The sequence below is a fragment of the Oncorhynchus clarkii genome, chromosome 12 (assembly GCF_045791955.1).
Source record: "Oncorhynchus clarkii lewisi isolate Uvic-CL-2024 chromosome 12, UVic_Ocla_1.0, whole genome shotgun sequence".
NCBI lineage: Eukaryota > Metazoa > Chordata > Actinopteri > Salmoniformes > Salmonidae > Oncorhynchus > Oncorhynchus clarkii.
Window position 1 is genome coordinate 83,420,005 of NC_092158.1, and position 20,669 is coordinate 83,440,673.

General features: G+C 43.6%; 1 protein-coding gene and 2 pseudogenes across 1 annotated transcript; all 3 read left to right on the forward strand.

Annotated features, from left to right (window-relative positions):
- The first annotated feature begins 249 nt into the window (after positions 1–249).
- Positions 250–3,471, forward strand: LOC139421517 (migration and invasion enhancer 1-like; annotated as a pseudogene).
- Positions 3,472–3,852: 381 nt separating this feature from the next.
- Positions 3,853–6,136, forward strand: LOC139421518 (migration and invasion enhancer 1-like; annotated as a pseudogene).
- A 3,028-nt stretch (positions 6,137–9,164) lies between these two features.
- Positions 9,165–20,617, forward strand: LOC139421519 (band 3 anion exchange protein-like). The gene is made up of 20 exons (XM_071172481.1): positions 9,165–9,387; positions 12,934–13,020; positions 13,164–13,219; positions 13,780–13,865; positions 13,980–14,026; positions 14,132–14,297; positions 14,498–14,706; positions 14,861–14,903; positions 15,270–15,454; positions 15,611–15,818; positions 16,062–16,265; positions 16,405–16,553; positions 16,762–16,956; positions 17,147–17,392; positions 17,543–17,632; positions 17,786–17,952; positions 18,034–18,275; positions 18,429–18,598; positions 19,076–19,249; positions 19,638–20,617. Exons 2-20 carry the CDS (start codon positions 12,994–12,996, stop codon positions 19,710–19,712), a joined length of 2,739 nt encoding a protein of 912 aa, XP_071028582.1. The 5' UTR covers positions 9,165–9,387; positions 12,934–12,993; the 3' UTR covers positions 19,713–20,617.
- Positions 20,618–20,669: the final 52 nt, after the last annotated feature.

Consider the following 20,669-nt stretch of genomic DNA (forward strand, 5'->3'; position numbering starts at 1 on the left):
TTGTCCATTGTTTTCAAATACTGCTACTGCAATTGATTTTTGCTACAAAGTTGGATTGTTCATTGCAGTGTCACCAATAACGACCCAAACCTCACCTATATGTCTATAGTATTTGCCATTCAAACAGATGATCAATCATCTCAAAGAAGGGAAGAAGAAAGTGAAAGGATGGATGCATTTCAAAAGTATTGGAACAGGTCCCTGCTAGTATTTTCTTCCTGCTTTTTCTCGCTCCTCCCACCTCTGGTTACACCAATCAACAGCATTTCTCTGTTCATACGCTTTAGCTAGCTATGTCGCCTTTTTAGCATCTGTGTTACACAATCGTGTCTTTAGGTCAAACCTGAATCAGCTTATCGAGAAGAAGGAACTAGCAAGCTAGCTAGTTTCTTCAACAGCCATGGGTGTGCAAGTCAAAGTCGAATACTGGTATGCTTATTTTCCATTTATTGGATTATTCCCATTTTTTTTAAAGCAGCTTCAATGCATTTTAGGTAGCTACTGTAGCTACCAGCTCGAACTAGCCACCTTCATAGCGCAGAGTACCCACTCTTTTATTATGAAACGGGCTATGTTTTATGCTAGCTAACGTTAGTTGATGAATGTTTACCTTAGACATTGCTTGGACATTTCCCCCCCAACTACTTTAGGGTTAATTATTCATCACCAAGCTGTGTTTTTGTTTTGTCGTTGTCTTTAGCGGTGGATGAGGGTACGGGCCCCGCTATCAGGAGCTCGCGCGGGTTGTCACCGCGGAATTCACTGAAGCGGAAGTGTCGGGCTTCGTAGGAAGGCAAGGTAAGTTGGTCCTTTCCACAGCCTACTACAGACAATACAGGTACGTACAGTGTTGGTAAGTACACTAATAATGTGAAGCATTTTGACATCGTTACATGTTCTTCTGTGTAGCTATATACTCACTGGACAGTTTATTAGAGAGGTGTGTGTCACCCTCATGCCGGGTTAGTGCAACGGGTGAGTGAGTAATGACAGTGGCAGTGATGGGAGCTCACTGCCACACGGACCCCCTTTGCCTCCAGAACGTCCTGAATTATTTGGGGGAATGGATTCTTCAAGTCGGACACATTCCAAAGGGATGTTGGTCTACACTGATGCGATGGCATCATGCAGTTGCTGCAGATTGGATCGTGGTACACCACCGCAATCAGCCTGTACCATTGACACCAGTCAGGATGGGTCTATGGACTCATGCCGCTTACGCCAAATCCTGTCTCTGCCATCAGCATAAAGCAACAGGAACCGGGATTTGTCGAACCAGGTGACGTTTTTCCACTTCTCAATTGTCCAGTGTTGGCAGTCGCGTGCCCACTGGAGACGTTTCTTCTTGTGTTTAGCTGATAGGAGTGGAACCCGGTGTGGATGTCTGCTGCAACAGCCCATCCGTGACAAGGATCGGTGCGTTCTAAAATGCCATTCTACACACCACTGTTGTACTGGGACGTTATTTGTCTGTTTGTGGCCCGCCTGTTAGCTTGCACGATTCTTGATATTTTCCTTTGACCTCTCATGAATGAGCTGTTTTTGCCCACAGGACTGCTGCTGACTGGATTGTTTTGGTTTGTGGCAACATTCTGGAGAACCTAGACACTGTTGTCATTGAAAAGCCCAGGAGGCCGTTTCAGAGATTCTCGATCCGATGTGCTTGGCACCAACGATCATACCGCACTCAGTCACTTGGGTCACTTGTTTTGCCCATTTTTCTAACATCCAATTGCACAGCAACTGAATCCCTGTGCCGGTCTGCCTGCTTTATATAGCTGGCCACATGACTCACTGTCTGTAGGAGTGAACCATTTTCTTGAACATGATGGTGTAGCTAATAAACTGGCTGATGAGTGTATGTTTCTACCATATTCTCAGACTACATTGTTTTCCTTGATTTGATGCTTTTGTTTCTGCAGGCAGTTTTGAGATTGAGATCAACGGGCAAGTAGTTTTCTCCAAGCTCGAAACAAGCGGCTTCCCATATGAAGACGACGTAAGTTGTTAACTTCTTACAAGGCTGTCATTTTAATGTCTGACACACTGTGTGTGTCAACTGCCAATGACTACCCCCAATGACACAATATGTCTTGTCCCCATGCAGATCATTGGTGCTATACAGAAAGCCCATGATGGCAAGCCAGTGGAGAAGATCACCAAGAGCCGCCCGCCTTGTGTCATCCTGTAGATCTCCTCTCCCTCTATTCTCCAACCCTGCCATCTCCTGACAGCAGCATGCTGAAGACAGGACAGTGAGCATCCATCACTGCCACTGTCATTACTCACTCAGCCTTTGCACTAACTGGGCATGAGGGTGACACGCAACTCTCTGTTGAAACTACACTAGCAGAGTTGGACTAAGACCACTGTCTTTGATTTAGAGTACAACCTGTCGTAAGGTTTTGTTGTGCCTTCTCTCTCCCCTCTTTCTCTGCTCCCATTGAGGTGTTCCAGGACTTATATGATTACTCTAGCCCAAAGCTGAAAGGTTTATAGTATGATGACCCCCGTCCTGGCAGCTCCTATGTTATGGGATCAGAGAAATGGAGGAGACCGTAAGATCGAGGGGCAGACGGGTTGAGGGGAGCACCCTATTTTATTCCGAATGCCTCATTGCCTGGCAGACAGTTACTGCCTGATTGTTCTAATTCCTCTCAAATAATACAGCACCATCATTGGCCAGACATAAACAAAGTTTTGATGAACGTAAAAGATAAATGTTATTGAGTACCAAAAGAAAGGAAGGAGCTCAATAATTTTCAGCCCTCTGAAAATAATTCTATCACCTAGCTCTAAGCATCATAAGCCCTGTTTCACAACTTGTATCCTGTACCCTACTATGATGATGAACGTGCTGCTTGAACCTGTCAATGCAATGTTTGTCAATGTGTCAAGACACTTTAATCAAGGTTGAAGCTTAGACTTTTAATGTTTTTGTTTTGTTCAGTTCTGTCACTACAACGTTTATGTATCTTTAAAACTAGTGTATCAATGTCGGAACTTGGACGTAATCAGGTTTTTTTCTTCAGTTATGTCCATCTATATCTAATCTGCCTGGAGCATTCCAGGCAGTGTCTTTAACAGTGAACTATATCTCTGTTTTGAACTGTTCTCTTTAGCCGAAACATGAGAAACACCGTAGTAGCCAAACCTCTTGTGAATTTGCAATTGTATACTGCCACTGAATCATAGATAATGCATTTTCATTGACTCAGTGGCTTTTATATATGATCAGCTGAACTATTAGTAGAGCTGACCTTGCAAGTAGATAAATCCTAAGTTGTTTTGAAAGCCATCTCTTACCGGTCTGTCTATCACTAACGACACCTCATCAGCCCCTGTTTATGCGCACAGTTTATTGAATATCATCTCTGAACACTGTTTTTTTCTGTTGCCCAGGGCTGTCAAGTATGATACCCATTAGAAGAACTTCTATCACAAAATAAAGTTATTATTTAACTCTATAAATATGTTAGTATTGTCTTAACGTGTCATGCTCAAAACTACTTAGCATGTTTTTTCTTCTCTTTGTTTCACTTCTGTAATAACTACTCAACTCCATTAGAATGGAGAACATGTCAGTTCTAAAGGGCTATGTAACAACATATTACCATATTATTAGAGTATTGGCTCATTCACAGGTCTGAACTCCCCATACAGTACATCCCTATGGCAACATAGCACCTCAGGTGTGTTACTCAGGTCTCAGTAATTACTCACTTGTTGATGCTCACATCCAGACATCGAATGCCACTGTCATGTGATCATTCTATAATGGGAACAGCTGTAGGCTACACCCACGCTGTAATGTCAACAGAGCCAGCCATGACAACTGCAGTAGGAAGAGAAAAGCCTTTGGAGCAAGAAGCATCTTGGTACGTTTCATACATTGCGCCTGCATTGATCAAATCCTGCTGACTGGCTAAAGTAAAGTGTGTCTGAGTTTTTCTTCCTGTATTGAATGTGTTAAGCAGGTTTGTGGTCAATTTTAATTAATTCGATTCAGGAAGTAAACTGAAATTATAAATCCACATTTAATCGATGTTCAGGGCAATTGGAATTTCCATTTCAGTTTTCTTCCTGAATGAACTGGTGTTCAGCTCAAAATACCAGTGCCATCAAGCTAGCTATGTACTTCTGTTAACTGAAATGTTTCCAAGTCACTGTAGAATAGATCCTCTCAGATATGACATTTTGTGGAGGTGTTGTTCCTGCATGTTATGGTCTTGACACTACACACATGGAATCCATTACCCTGCCCAGCTATATTATTGTCTCAATACACGTTTCAATGTTTTCCTAGAACTTATCCATTACTAAAGAACAGGATAGAAACTTCAAATAACTCAGGATGATGAGCCTTTGGTGTCTCGATTGTCAATGGTTTTTGTTTTTGCAGTGTTTTATTGTTTTACATGAAAAAACAGTTAACTATCGGGTAGTAACTTGCCTGTTTCAGTTGATCACTGGCCCAACCCTACCTGGGACAGTAGAGATGTAATCCAATATACCCTTTTAGACTTACTCATAACTAAGGAGGCAGGTTACGATTGCTCCTATTGTATTTTCATATTGAGGTTTCTTACTTCTCCAACCTCAGTCAAAACACCTTTACATCAGCAAAGCACAATCAAGAAGAAAGGAGTGAGAAGAAGAATCTGGATCAAAAGCCATGGGTGTGGTGCAGATCAGAGTGGAGTACTGGTAGGTTTATGTTCATTTATATTTGGGAGGATGCGTTTGTTTAACAACGAAGCCGGAAACTGGAAGTCACGGAACATTTCCATTATGCAAACTATGGAAATATGGCAACTGCCATATCTTTTAACACTCGGGTTGAGTCTGTATGTTGTATGTTTTTATGCTGTTTTAATTATTCATCACAGTTTTGGTTTTCTATCACTGTTTCAGTGGCCAATGAGGGTACGGGCCCCGCTACAAGAAACTTCAGCAGGCTGTCGCTGTGGAGTTTCCTGGGGCGGAGGTGTCAGGCTTTGTAGGACGAAAAGGTTAGCTGGATAACCAATCAATCACATTTATTTTATAAAGCCCTTTTTACATCAGCAGTTGTCACAAAGTGCTATACAGAAACCCAGCCTAAAACCCCAAAGAGCAAGCAATGCAGATGTAGAAGCACGGTGGCTACAGTGAAATGTATTGTTGTAATGTTTACCTATTCTTTTTGGTAAAATACCAGTTTTCATGCCTGTTTTGTGTATGTATCCATCAAGGTTAAACCTACATTTGTTTTGAAGAGAAGTGTGATGCTGTTGTTTCTGCAGGCAGCTTTGAGTTGGAGATCAACGGGGAGCTGGTCTTCTCCAAGCTGGAAACAGGTGGCTTCCCCATGGAAAAGGATGTGAGTACTGGAAGCTTTCTCCTCTGAAGTTGCAGAACTGTCAACTTCAGCCAGTTTGTTTACATCACTGAAATTGACACAAATGTTTTGAAATTGACACAAATGGTCTCAACAATGTGTATGCCCCTTCAGGTCAGGGCCGCTCTCCAGAACACCTATGATGGCAAGCAAGTGGAAAAGTGGACCAGAAATCGCCCACCTTGTGTCATCCTGTAGATCTCAATTCCCTCCATCCTCCAACAGTTATCACTCAGACCAATGCTGCTGTCTGTCACCACTCACACAGCACAGACTCCTTTCTGTTCCTTCTCTCTCTCTGCTCCCATTGCAGTGTTCCAGGACTTTATATGATTACTGTAGACCAAAGCTGAAAGGTTTATAGTATGATGACCCCAGTCCTGGCAGCTCCTATGTTATGGGATCAGAGAAAGGGAGGACATGGGAAGACTGGTTGGGTGGAACTTCCTTATTCCAGATCTTCTATGCCTATCTGTTTACAGTACCATCATCAGCCAGATAAACAATCAATTTGAGCTGCTGAAGCCTGTCTTGCGTTGTGTTACTGTGTATTGATCTCCAATATTGCAACTGATGCTTTGCAATTAGCTTTAAGTAGAGCTGGTCAAGTGAGTAGATGAATTGCTAGTTATGGTAATATAGGCCACCACCCACTGGTCTGTCTGCTACACTAACGAGACATCAGCCCATGTTCACCACACGCCATTTGAATTATCATCGCTGAATACTGTTATTGATTGCTGATGACAATGTTTGATACCCACTGGGAGGACTTCAATCTCAAAATAAAATCAAATTACATTTTGTTTTCTTCCTAATTGTTGTCATGTTCAGAACCCAGGCTTTACTGGCAACACAGGAGGAAGGAGGAGACCGCAACCCATACATACACTTGTTTTCACTGAGGCACATTTGTACACTAGAGGGTGACACAGGCAAAATCTTTTGCCTACAGTTTTATATTACTTGCCACACTCAACTCAGCGTTAAAAAGTCCTATTCTGTAAAGTGATATTTGCTGAATTAGTTTTCACATTTATCTGACTTCTACAGTATGTTCTGCGCGTTCTGTGAATTCCTTTTGCTTGGTTGATGATTTTGCACTTTGGCCCTTTATGAGTTTCTGCTCTTTGGGCGGTAAGTGGCTGACACTGGCTAGGTGGATCCAGGGTACAGGCTCTGGTAAGGAGTGATAATTCATGCAAGCCTGCTTGCTCTATGCCTGATAGAGCCTATCGTCTCAGTCTATGAGCTCCATAGTACTGTCACCGTCTGCCGCCCATTTTGTGCCACACAATTCCCCCATCAGAACTTTATGAATTGAAGCATTCAACATTAGCATTGTGTAATTCATATATGATTGGGTTGCCATGATCATTTTTGCAAGAGGCCCCTCCATACCAGTCAACAGTCATTTCTCAACTCTGTGAAGTATGAATTTTTATGGTGTTATTGGTTTGTCATATGATTTGTTAGAGGAGATTCCCTCCTGCATCGGTTTCGATCAATTATGAAGCTGGTAAGTGACTGTATGTCACAAGAAGGATGCAACCAACAGCCTCTTTAGTTTGTCAATATTGTAGCAATGGCCGGGAATACAGTGTTCCTTGCGGGGATTGAACCGAGGACACCATGACTCCCAAGAGAATAACGTCCTCATCTATGTTCTGCATATTACGTACGATAATGCTAAAGAGGTACAGTACAGGGGCATATGGACACAGCAGATGGACCTCCACTATTTATGATAACCGCCCATGCCATAGCAAAATTGCTATTCTCTCTCTCTCTCTCTCTCTCTCTCGCTCTCTCTCTCTCTCTCTCTCTCTCTCTCTCTCTCTCCTTTTGATTTGTCCTATTAATTATTGTTTTTTCAGTAATTCAATATTTTTGATACTCCCTCAACAAGAAACACTATTATCATTCCCAGAATGCTTCAGCTCCTGCTTATAACATTTAATTTACATATACATAACATAAAAGGCTGATCAGATCACATGTTCACAATGAGTACATTACAATACCGTTTAGCTCTGAGACAGGTGCCATAAATGGGAAATAGCATAGGTGCTATAGTAAATGGGGAAAAATTGGGAATGCAAAAGCCCAAGTGCAGTGAGAGCCCTGAAATTCAACTTGAAGCCTTCAAGACAGTTCCACTCCATTTTTTCATTGTTCCCCTCTAATAAGGGACCGATTAAGACCTGGGACACCAGGTGGGTGCAATTAATTATCAGGTAGAACAGAAAACCATCAGGCTCCGGACCTCATAGGGTAAGAGTTGAGTACCCCTGCTCTAAAGTAAACACATGGGTGTGGTCCACTGCTTATCTAGTAACCCCTCTGTCATGAGCATGGATGAACACACTGTCATATTTCTAATGTCCAATTCATGCTTTTCACAGATTGATTCAGCATTAATTGACTACTGGCAAGAATGGTGGTGGTGCATCAATAACATTCGCGTTTAAAGTAACAACATTTGTTGAGTGGTAACAGGGGATGTTATTGATTTCCTCAAAGTTACCTCGCCCAAAAAAAAGAAAGATCCAACAAGCATTGAGCCAGTTAATAAAAATGTATTTCATACCGGGCTATACGGTTTTTCAATTACAAGGGCCGGCATTTACAGTAGTATAAACATTTTGTTATTTCCCTTACAGGAGGTGCACAAAATAGAGAAAGTTCCTCACGCAAAGCTGGAGAGATCGTTCATACAGGTATTCTGATTCAAATACAGATACAGTATGTTGTGTGTTTTGTAGAATCAGAGCAAATGGAAATATAGCTAAATATTTCAGTCTCTGTTCATCTCATTAAAAGCCAGGATGGATGTCCCTCTCCTGTCTCATAGAGGTACGGTACAGGTCACCCACAGACCCCCACCATCAGGCACTCTCTATATTTGGATACACAAGATATATTTACTTGTTTCATCGTATGTTGCTGTCATCAGTTTCTAGTGTTTGAGAACCAAGACCCAATCAAGGCCCTAAATGGATCAAGGTTGACCTGATGGTGTGAACGTTAAGCCACGTGGTGATGGGGGAGTTACAGTAGGTCATACAGTATGACATGTGTCAGTGGGGGCCTGGTAACACTTTATTTGGATAGTCCATTTGTAGATGCTATACCGACTATCTACAGACTATCAGTAACATTTCAACTAACTATCTACTAACCCTAGCTCTAACCCTAACCTTAACCGTTATTCTAACCCTAAACTTAACTCTAACCCTAACCTTAATCGTTATTCTAACCCTAAACTTAACTCTAACCCTAACCTTACTCTGACCCTTATTCTAAACCTAATCCTAACCCTAACCATAATCTTAGCAAGGAGTTGTTTATTAACAGATTGTTGATAGTATGACCATCTGTAGACCATCTACTGATGGAAAATCCAGACTATCCAAATAAAGTGTGACCGAGGCCTGCTTATAAGTTTGGCAGCTCTTAATGAAAAAAATATGAATTTAATAATAAAACCCACTCGAGGTCATCATGAGGGGGAATCCCTCCCTTCATAGAAGGGAATCCCTAGTACGTTAACAAGATGACGTCAGAAGTCAAGATGCTCACGTTCTGATAGAGTGCCCCCCTTCCATACCCTCTTTCCCCTCCATGCAGGGTGAAGCTGGTCCTGTTGGTCCATACAGGTTTGGTCTCTCTGGCACCCTGTGTCCTGACTTGGCAGCATTCCAAACAGAGAGGGCGGAGGGGAGAGAGGAGGGTTGGGATATCCCTGGCCCAAGGTGGGCCACATCGATAGGGCTGTTTGTCTGTCACACAGGCCTTATCTCTCTATCCCCTTTGGTGCTGAACGTAGTACAGCGTTTCTTGCCCCGGCGTACTTTCAAATGGGTGTTCCCTCCATTTTCTCTCTCTCTCTCTCTCTGCCTCTCCATCCGCCCCAGATCACTCTATCATTGGGTACGTTTACGTTAGCATCGTGGCGATCAACCTATTTCTACTGCCACAGACTAGGCTGGATCACCTTGGTGCAGGTAAGGTTGTGGCCTCCCAGGCCAGGGGTCCTTTACTGGGGTCTGTCATTGAGGGGGCTTGGGGGTCAGTGGTATTGAGGGGAGTACAGGTGAGAAAAGGTTGGGATTTGAATGAAACATGCGACAGACAACTTAATCTAACTTTCCATGTATCTGAGGTTTATACTAAAATTGTATCATATATGCCTATCAGTGAGAATACATTTTTGGAATGACAGTTTGTCTTTCTACAATCCAAGTCTCTCGATGAATCTGTTGCTAACTAACCGTACAATAACCCAGGTGCTTTTTTTCTTGTTTGCAATTGGTACAAAAATGACTGTAAAATCTGTAAAGGTCTGTAGTGTTAGGTTGTGGTCCGTGATGTTTCAAATAACAGCTAACATCACACTTCTCTTCATCAGTTTAATTAGTGATGGTATATGTGAAGGAAGTTGACTTTTTAAAGTTTTCCCTCTCACCTTCATTTAGTGGTCGACGGAGGTTTAAAAAGCTCAGGGTCACAAGGTTTGAGAGACGATGGCGGTAGTGAACAGTGTCTTCTTATCTGTCCATCAGCCTCTGTTGTTTCAATGTTAAACACATTTGCATAGTATTTCTAATCAGCATTGTTTCATGTGTATTTGGAGCACTACATATTCATTGCGTAACCAGATAAATGAAGACACAATTCTAACTTAATACACATGAAAATATTCTACTTCTCACTGTACAATACAATTTGTATTGCCGAGCATTGTACCACGAGTTACCACCAGCCTTTTTTAAATCTTTACTGTTTTTGGAGTAGAGTAGATCTGTTAAATTACAAGTTACTGTACAAAATAGTTGTTGTAATATTGTAAGTTACTGTAATGGATGACTAGAGCACTAGGGTGTCTGTCTGGCCTGGGGAAGGCGTAACCCAGAGATAAGACTCTGTGAGTCTCCTACTCAAACCACTGCAAGGGCCACACTGTCTCAACGGCTGACTCATGATTAGGAGCACGGCTCATAGGGGCTGTGACATGCCCTGGTGGGGCTGTGACAGGGGCTGTGACATGCGCTGGTGGGGCTGTGACAGGGGCTGTGACATGCGCTATCTTGATTAAATGGGCCTCAAAATGTGTCATTAGTGTGTTTATAAGGCTTACTTGTGTAGAGGTTCATATGGTTGGGCTTGTGACACATTGTAACCAATTTGTGTTCACTGTGTGTATGAGTAGCCCATGAAAACATGACAAAAACAGTCCATTTAGAGTTGACACCAGATTACCCCAGATAAAGTTTGCCACAGATTAACCCAGTCAGAGTTTACCATAGATTAACCCAGTCAGAGTTTACCCCAGATTACCCCAATTAGAGGTTACCCCAGGTTACCCCAATTAGAGATTACCCCAGTCAGAGTTTACCCCAGATTAACCCAGTGAGAGTTTACCCCAGATTACCCCAATTAGAGGTTACCCCAGGTTACCCCAATTAGAGATTACCCCAGTCAGAGTTTACCCCAGATTAACCCAGTGAGAGTTTACCCCAGATTACCCCAATTAGAGGTTACCCCAGATTACCCCAATTAGAGTTTACCCCAGATTACCCCAGTCAGAGTTTACCCCAGATTACTACCATTGGAGTTTAACCCAGATTACACCAGTTATAGAACTGATGCAGGGGCAGTTGAGTCTCAGATATTCCCATAATTATTCTTCAGGCCCAGGGCCATAAGCCCCTCCCCTTCCCCCTCCCCCAAAATGGTCAAGATAGAGCTGAGAGGTCTAGACTAGAGCAAGGTCTTATTTGATGTCACTGTTGAACCATTGATTGTGACATTAGAGGGAATCCCCTAATATCCCCCCTCTATATGAGAGCGGGCTGGCATTCTTTAGCTCTTCGGAGACTAAGTCATTGGTATGTTTATATTTATAAGGCCATACTGAGACAGGTCCCTTTTCACCTGTGTACCTACATTGTCCAGCAGAAAAATGACAACTATCGCCTGCGCTCACATGTGCATTGTTGACTGTGCCTTAGGCCCGTACAGAGCTGGGGGGAAAAGGTTAATTGTTTTTTAAATATTTGTTTAATTGAACCTTTATTTAACTAGGCAAGTCAGTTAAGAACAAAATGTTATTTACAATGACGGCCTACCAAAAGGAAAAAGTCCTCCTGCGGGGACGGGGCCTGGGATAAAAAATAAATATAAATACAATATAAATATAGGACATAACACGCATCACAACGAGAGACACAACCCTACATAAAGAGAGACCTAAGACAACAACATAACAAGGCAGCAAAACATGACAACACAGCATGGTAGCAGCATAACATGACAACAACATGGTAGCAACACAACATGGTAGCAGCACAAAAACATAGTAGAAACATTATTGGGCACAGACAACAGCACAAAGGTCAAGAAGGTAGAGACAACAATACATCATACAAAGCAGCCACAACTGTCAGTAAGAGTGTCCATGATTGAGTCTTCGAATGAAGAGATTGAGATAAACTGTCCAGTTTGAGTGTTTGTTGCAGCTCGTTCCAGTCGCTAGCTGCAGCGAACTGAAAAGAGGAGCGACCCAGGGATGTGTGTGCTTTGGGGACCTTTAACAGAATGTGACTGGCAGAAGGGGTGTTGTATGTGAAGGATGAGGGCTGCAGTAGATATCTCAGATAGGAGGGAGCAAGGCCTAAGAGGGTTTTATAAATAAGCATCAACCAGTGGGTCTTGCAATGGGTATACAGAGATGACCAGTTTACAGAGGAGTATAGAGTACAGTGATGTGTCCTATAAGGAGCATTGGTGGCAAATCTGATGGCCGAATGGTAAAGAACATCTAGCCGCTCGAGAGCACCCTTACCTGCAGATCTATAAATTATTTCTCTGTAATCTAGAATGGGTAGGATGGTCATCTGAATCAGGGTTAGTTTGGCAGCTGGGGTGAAAGAGGAGCGATTAAAATAGAGAAACCAAGTCTAGATTTTACTTTAACCTGCAGATTTGATATGTGCTGAGAAAAGGACAGTGCACCGTCTAGCCATCAAGCTCTAAACCCTCAGAGGTAGTAATAACCCCTGTGCGAAGAGGGGCATTCTTCTTACCAAACCACATGACCTTTGTTTTGGAGGTGTTCAGAACAAGGTTAAGGGTAGAGAAAGCTTGTTGGACACTAAGAAAGCTTTGTTGTAGAGCATTTAACACAAAATCCGGGGAGGGTTCTCTGCCCCTTCCATTTGGAACAAGCTTCAAGAAGTCCTGGAATTTACAAGAGCTCCTGCATTTAAATTTGTTTAAAGCAAGGGTCAACACTATGATCTAAAATGAAGTGAGGGGCTGTCAGTGTTTTGACCCTTAGTTGCACGACACTTCCCTAAACCATGTTGTTGCTCAATGTGTACATTTATCTTTTTAAACTGTAGTGTTTTGCTTTTTTGGCCAGGTCTCTCTTGTAAGAGATTGTTCATTTCAATGGTAAAATAAAGGTCAAATGCATGTCTGTATTTCATGTGTCTAATTCTAGTGTGTTTGTGTTTATTAATTTATGTCAATGTGCATTCACATTACAGGGTATGCACAAACGTTGCTGAAAGTTTAAGGACAGACGAAGCAAGCACTGACACACTCCAATGGAGAACGACCTGTCTTTTGGAGAGGTGGATAAAACACATTGTTATTGCAATAATGCAGTAAATGGGATGGGGAAATGTGAATTGTCAATTCAAAGTATTTGTAACATTTTATTTACATATTTTACTTTGACCCCCCCCCCCCCCTCTCTCTCTCTGATTCCATCCAGGATGTCATGTCCTCTGAGGAGGAGAGTGACTCTGCTTTCCCATCTCCGATCAGACCGTGAGTGCTCTCCTCTCTTAAAAGTTCATTTTTAAGTCTAATTAGCATTTCCTCATACAAGAAGTCCAACCTGAACAATATTAGAAGGAATTAAATGAATGGGTGAAGGGATCTAAAACAAGATATTGTGAATGCAGCTACATCATGTGGTTGTCCAGATTGTCAGTGAGAGTGATCAGAAGTAGGCCTACGGTAAGTGATTATACAACACCACCCCCCACTGGTCTAAGCCAGCATGACGTCCTTATCTGAGAAGGCAGGACTGATATTGCAGAGCTTGCCCAAGTCTCTCACTGAAGTCACCAATCTCTGGTAACACAACCAGCGAAGGATTCTGGGCCTACAGAATATACAGACGTCATACAGGCTTTTGCTGCCCCTTTTGGCCAGAACACCAAACACCAGGAGCTGCAGGTACTTCATGAAAGAAAGGAGCACAACCTGGCCTGTTGTCTGTAAGATCTGGTGAGACATGGACAGGTGTTGAGGAGCAGCACACCTGCGTCTCGTGCCTCCCCCTCACTAACCAGGTTCACCCCCCTACCCCTCCCTCCCCACAGTGGCAACTATGACCTGGAGCAGAGCAGGCATGAAGAGGACAGCAACCAGGCCATCCAGAGCATCGTCATTCACACCGACCCAGAGGGTGAGCACTAAACGCCCATCAACACATTCTCTCTACTCCCCTCTGTATGTCTCTCCAACACAAGTACACCTCCAATGAAGTGTTAGGACTGAACACTACCTCTCTGTATTTCAGCCTATCTGAACCTGAACACCAACGCCAACACCAGAGGGGATGCTCAGGTAAGCCCCATTTGGGGTATAGCTTCAAATAAACGTATACCTAGTATATTGACAAGGAAGTTTCCATTTTGAACCTGAGCATGATGTTGTGTGTGTGTGTCTCAGGCCTATGTGGAGCTGAATGAGCTCATAGGCAGCAGCTGGCAGGAGACTGGCCGCTGGGTGGGCTATGAGGAGAATTTGAACCCAGCAACGGGCAAGTGGGGCCCCTCCCACGTCTCCTACCTCACCTTCAAGAGTCTGATCCAGCTTCGCAAGGTCATGAGCACAGGTGACTATCTGAACAAATGCACAGGGTTTATCACTCAATCTATAATAATTTCTTGACATAATCTGGATCATTTCATGAGGTTATTAGAAAATGAATCTTTTCTCAGAGCCACCATATGAAACCGTATTTCCAATAATAGATGGCAGGCAGCAACAGGCCATGAATTGACCTATCCCAAAACTTTGTCTGTGTGTGTTCAGGTGCGATCATTCTGGACCTGCAGGCCAGCAGTCTGTCTGCTGTGGCTGAGAAGGTGGTGGATGAATTGCGGAGCAAGGGTGAGATCCGTGCCGCTGATAGAGATGGCCTGCTGAGGGCTCTACTGCAGAGACGCAGTCAGTCTGAGGGAGCTGTAGCTCAACCCCTGGGAGGAGACATCGAGATGCAGACCTTCTCTGTCACCAAGCAGGTAACACTAGGCTTAGGATCTCTATCCCACCGCTAAATCTAAATATCATTCCAGCACTTCATGACTTCATTCAACCTCTCTTCCTCTTTCTTTGATAAATATATCTTTCTCTCCCAATATCTCACTAACTGACCTTCCTCCCTTCGCTTTTCAGAGAGATACAACTGATAGTGTGGAAGCCTCCATTGTCCTCTCAGGTAAGTCGTGTGTGAAAAGTGAAATACAACTCACCACCAACTTTTTAAATGTATTTTATTTAACTAGGCAAGTCAGTTAAGAACAAGTTCTTATTTACAATGGTGACCTACACCGTCCAAACCCGGATGACGCTGGGCCAATTGTGCGCCACCCTATGGGACTCCCAATCACGGCCGGTTGTGATACCGCCTGGAATCGAACCAGGGTATCTGTAGTGACGCCTCTAGTACTGAGATGCTGTGCCTTAAACCGCTGCGCCACTCGGGAGCCCAACTGGATACTCTGCCTGATTTGCCTATTCAACCATTTATTCTAAAGAATATGGAGACTGTAATCTAAGCTCTATGTGTGTGTGTTTGTTCCAGGGGTGATGGACTCCCTGGAGAAGCCTGCCGTGGCCTTCGTCAGGCTGGGGGACTCTGTGGTGATAGAGGGGGCCCTGGAGGCCCCTGTGCCGGTGCGCTTTGTCTTTGTGCTGGTGGGCCCCAGCCAGGGAGGAGTGGATTACCATGAGAGTGGCCGTGCCATGGCTGCCCTTATGGCTGACTGGGTAAGAAAATAGGAGTGGAAAGGGATGAGACTTATTAAGGCCAAGGAGCGCAAGGGGGGAGGGGAAGAATGAGAAGATGCTTCATAGTATCTAGATTAATCTTTTCAGTGTTTGACAATAGCTAACCATGCTCTCCCCATGTCTCCGGTCCTACAGGTCTTTAGTCTAGAGGCTTACCTAGCCCAGACTAACAAGGAATTGACCAATGCCATCGCTGATTTCATGGACTGCAGCATCGTCATCCCGCCCACTGAGATCCAGGACAAGGGCATGCTCCAGCCAATCATTGACTTCCAGAAGAAGATGCTGAAGGACAGACTCCGCCCCTCTGACACCCGAATCATATTAGGTGGCGGGCCCAAAGGTCAGTCACACGGACTAACCCTGTAGTTACAACTAATCTAAATCTATAAAAACGTGTTAATTAAATTTCCAAATTAGGGATTGTTTACGTTTGGCCTACATTTCCATCTAATATGATTTTCCAAATAAAATTGATGTTTAGAAAATGCAGAGATTCTGGAGATTCTAGTCAAAAAACCCATCCAAAACACTTGCTCTGTCTGTGCTCATTTTGAGTCATTATTTGTTTTGTTTTTGTATCCAGCTGATGAGGCCGATGAGGAGCCAAGAGAAGACCCGCTGGCCCGGACAGGCATTCCCTTCGGCGGGATGATAAAGGACATGAAGCGGCGGTACCGCCATTACATCAGTGACTTCACAGACGCCCTCGACCCCCAGGTCCTGGCTGCTGTCATCTTCATCTACTTCGCTGCCCTGTCCCCTGCCATCACCTTCGGAGGCCTGCTGGGTGAGTTCATGTCTGAAGGAGGGACCCACCTAGTCTCATAGAGGACAGGAGCACTGCTGACTCTATATAGGATTTGTGGGTAGGCCTACATAACAGAGGTTATAATCATGACCTTCATCCCCCTGACCTCTGCCTCCAGCCGATAAGACGGAGCACATGATGGGCGTGTCTGAGCTGATGATCTCCACCTGCGTCCAGGGCATCATCTTCGCCTTCATCGCAGCCCAGCCTACACTGGTCATTGGCTTCTCTGGGCCACTGCTGGTGTTTGAGGAGGCCTTCTTTGCGGTATGTATCATAGCACTTTCACATAACAGCTCAGTGTGCCCTAGCTCTGACCCCTGATGACAGTATGCTGAGCCATCACTGCTTCATGTCCTCAGGATGTCAATCATATTAGACATGATTTGCTATTATTATAAATATGAATTTCAAAGTTACAATGCAAGTACATCATTAACATAAACAACTTATTTTTATAAATCCCATTGTCTAGTTCTGCAAGTCCCAGGAGATTGAGTACATTGTGGGCCGTATCTGGGTAGGCCTGTGGCTGGTGATCATCGTGGTGGTTATCGTGGCCGTGGAGGGCAGCTTCCTGGTCAAATTCATCTCCCGCTTCACGCAGGAGATCTTCTCCATCCTCATCTCCCTCATCTTCATCTACGAGACCTTCAGCAAGCTCGGCAAGGTACCACACATCACTCCACCTCATCTCCTCACATCCATCCCAACATTTACATCCATCCACCATCCTAAGCACTTTTGTATACCTCAACTGTAAATACAAAAATAAAACCTGTCTTTCTCCTTTCCTTCACACCCCTCCTGTCCTCCGCTGCTAATTCATCTACATACCTACTTTTCTTCTCGTTGTTCAGATCTTCAAAGCTCACCCTCTGGTTCTGAATTATGAGCACTTGAACGACAGCCTGGACAACCCTTTCCACCCGGTGGTCAAGGAGCACATAGAGTATCATGATGATGGCAACAAGACAGTGCACGAGGTCATACATGAGAGGGCCTACCCCAACACCGCCCTGCTTTCCATGTGTCTTATGTTCGGGTGTTTCTTCATTGCATACTTCCTCCGTCAGTTCAAAAATGGCCACTTCCTCCCTGGACCGGTAAGAGCTACAGCTGTTTTCAACAGTGTTGACTACTGTTTGTCTGTGAGCAAAGAGAGATGAATCAGGATAGGGTCTTTTAGCGCTGGAGAGCCCCCTCTGTGTTCTGTGTGTGATAGCCTTCACTACACATGTTTTCCCTATCACCAGATTCGTCGGATGATTGGAGATTTTGGTGTTCCCATTGCCATTTTCTTCATGATCGCTGTGGATATCACCATTGAGGATGCCTACACTCAGGTTAGTGATTTATAGGTTTGTGTTGCCTTGACTAAAAGGTGATCTCAGTGTATAACATATTACTCCTTAAACTGTTACTTTAAAAACTGTTTAAAAAGGGATATCTAGTAATAGATTAAATACAGCATATGTATTTTGTGTGTCCCCTGGCAGAAACTTGTGGTGCCCAAGGGTCTAATGGTGTCCAACCCCAATGCCAGAGGCTGGTTCATCAACCCCCTGGGAGAGAAGAAGCCTTTCCCTGCCTGGATGATGGGGGCGTGTTGCGTGCCAGCCCTGCTGGTCTTCATCCTCATCTTCCTCGAGTCCCAGATCACTACGTTAGTAAAATCGTCTTCATGTCCATAGTCTCTCCACAACCGCCAAGCCTCCTCTCATTGTTTGACCTCTGACCTTTCTAGGCTGATTGTGAGCAAACCAGAGAGGAAGATGGTAAAGGGCTCTGGTTTCCATCTGGACCTGCTCATCCTGGTCACCATGGGTGGCATCGCCTCCCTGTTTGGGGTGCCCTGGCTGAGTGCCGCCACCGTGCGTTCTGTCACCCATGCCAACGCCCTCACTGTCATGAGCAAGGGACCCAAGCCTGAGATCGAGAAGGTGCTGGAGCAAAGGATCAGCGGCATGCTTGTGGCCGCCATGGTCGGTAAGTGCTACCATATAGGCTACTGAGATTTAGCTGATGCAGTCGATCCCGACGAACAGACAGAACACTGGGTGTCTAAAGAAAAGTTCAGCACAGTCAGTCTTGAGTTCCTAAAAATGTCTGAGAAATGTTTGTTGTTCCTGCTATTCCCAGGTGTGTCTATTCTCTTGGAGCCTATCCTGAAGATGATTCCCATGACGGCTCTGTTTGGAATCTTCCTCTACATGGGTATAACCTCACTCAGTGGGATCCAGATGTGGGACCGAATGCTTCTGCTTATTGTACCCAGGAAATACTATCCTGCTGACGCCTACGCACAAAGGGTATGCTGCCTCTCTCCACCCCCCAATTGTCCTCCTTTCTGTTTCATCGTTTTATATCATTATTTAATTTATGAAACATACCAGACAATTCCTACACAATAACACACTGTGGCAATCACAACGTAATTATCTGAAAAATCATAAATTACCTTTGCACTTACAAGTTTTACACCATAGTAAATATCAGGAGTACAACTTGGTTTCAGAAGTGGGGGAGATGTAATTTTGTATTTAATTTTTCTACAATCGGATAACCACTCCAAACAGCCTACCCGACCGCTCAGAGGCGTCCTCATGGTCCTAAAGCACACCATTGCCTCGTTTTGTATCACATTCCAAAGATAAAACTGGGGGGGACAAAAATGCTATTTCAGAATGTACCCGTCCCCAGTGAAAGTTATGCCCCTGGTAAACATAAGTATATATCCAATGTGTTGCCCCTGTCTTAACCCTCCTTCTCTCATCTCCTTAATGCAGGTAACTACTATGAAGATGCACTTGTTCACTCTGATCCAGATGGTGTGTTTGGGAGCTCTCTGGATGGTGAAGATGAGTGCCTTCTCCCTGGCTCTGCCCTTTGTCCTCATCCTCACCATCCCCCTGCGCATGGCCATCACTGGAACACTCTTCACTGACAAGGAAATGAAATGTGTAAGTGGCACACAAATGTTTTACTGTGGTTAACTACAATCACAACACGTGCATATGTTTTGGGTAGGAGCCTGGTCCCAGGTCAGTACCTTATGTTGTCATGCCGATGAGTGGTCAGAAGATTTAGCTAAATCACATACACATGAGAACAGTATGGACCTAATGGAATCTGCAGAGAACATTTTCAAAATACCCATTCAGCTGTTGATCAATAGAATGTCAGTATAGCTATTAATTTTCTTCATATTGGGTTCAGTTTCATTAATATTGGAAATGCTATCTTTCAAATCATTTCAGGAGGTTTAGAATAAATTCTGCCTCTCCTAAATCAGTGTGACTCAACTAAACTGTGTGTGTTTCTCTAATGAGACTGTGTGTCCTGTTGCAGCTGGATGCCTCTGACGGCAAGGTGAAGTTTGAAGAGGAGCCAGGAGAGGATATGTACGAGTCCCCGTTGCCATGAACACGACCTTTCATTTCTCAACTCGCTGCGAGGATCCAGTGAACTCAAACAATGCTTTAATAGGGACTGGTGTCTAACACATTTATTAGTATGTGCCATCAAAAATATTTTTTAGGAAAATGTATTTTTAGCCAACTGTCCTGAAACCTCATTGCAATTGGGTATGTTTGTGTGCCAAGCTAAAATGAAGGTCTCGGGTAAGCATTCAAACCTTTTTAATGACAGGTTGCCTAATATTCTACACTATTAATATGCCAATTAACATTTATCTCTCAAATACCCAAATAATGCCAAAAATATAATCGCATCTGTATTAGGCAGATAAATAGATAAATGCAATATTATAAATCACACAAAAATGCTTTTCTATCGGACTGTTATTTTAGCCTTGGTTCTGTAGCCTATTTTATACCCTAGTTACATTACTCTCCTTTGTTACAGTTTGGTTTTATGCTTCTTATGTAGATGACCTTGTGTTCTTGCTGTTTTGTTTAGTTGCAAGCTAAAGTGTGAGTATGGAGTTCAGATCATCTTAGTTCTATTTTTGGGTGTCCAGTGGTGTCACTCATTCAGTTCTTATACCTAAATACATATTTACTTCAGGATGTAATGCTTTCGGGATTGCAAAGGTGAGAGGGATACATATAGGAACATGTATTAATCACTGAATGAATTGTAACAATATAATGATGATGTGGGAGAGAAATGTGTAAATATGACAAATGAATCACAGCAATAAGATCTGACTATAGTAGGCTTATTGCACCATTTTTTCATTGATCAGGGACAGGTGTAAAAGGACAGCTGTATATTTGGTTTATTGTATGTTGATGTGTGTTTGAATCACTGTACAACTGCTGTTTTGATTTTCACCCAACCAATTAAAGACATTTTAAACCCTTTAATTTCTTAATTTGAGACATTCCATCACTTCATTCATCAATGGTAGGAGGGCTG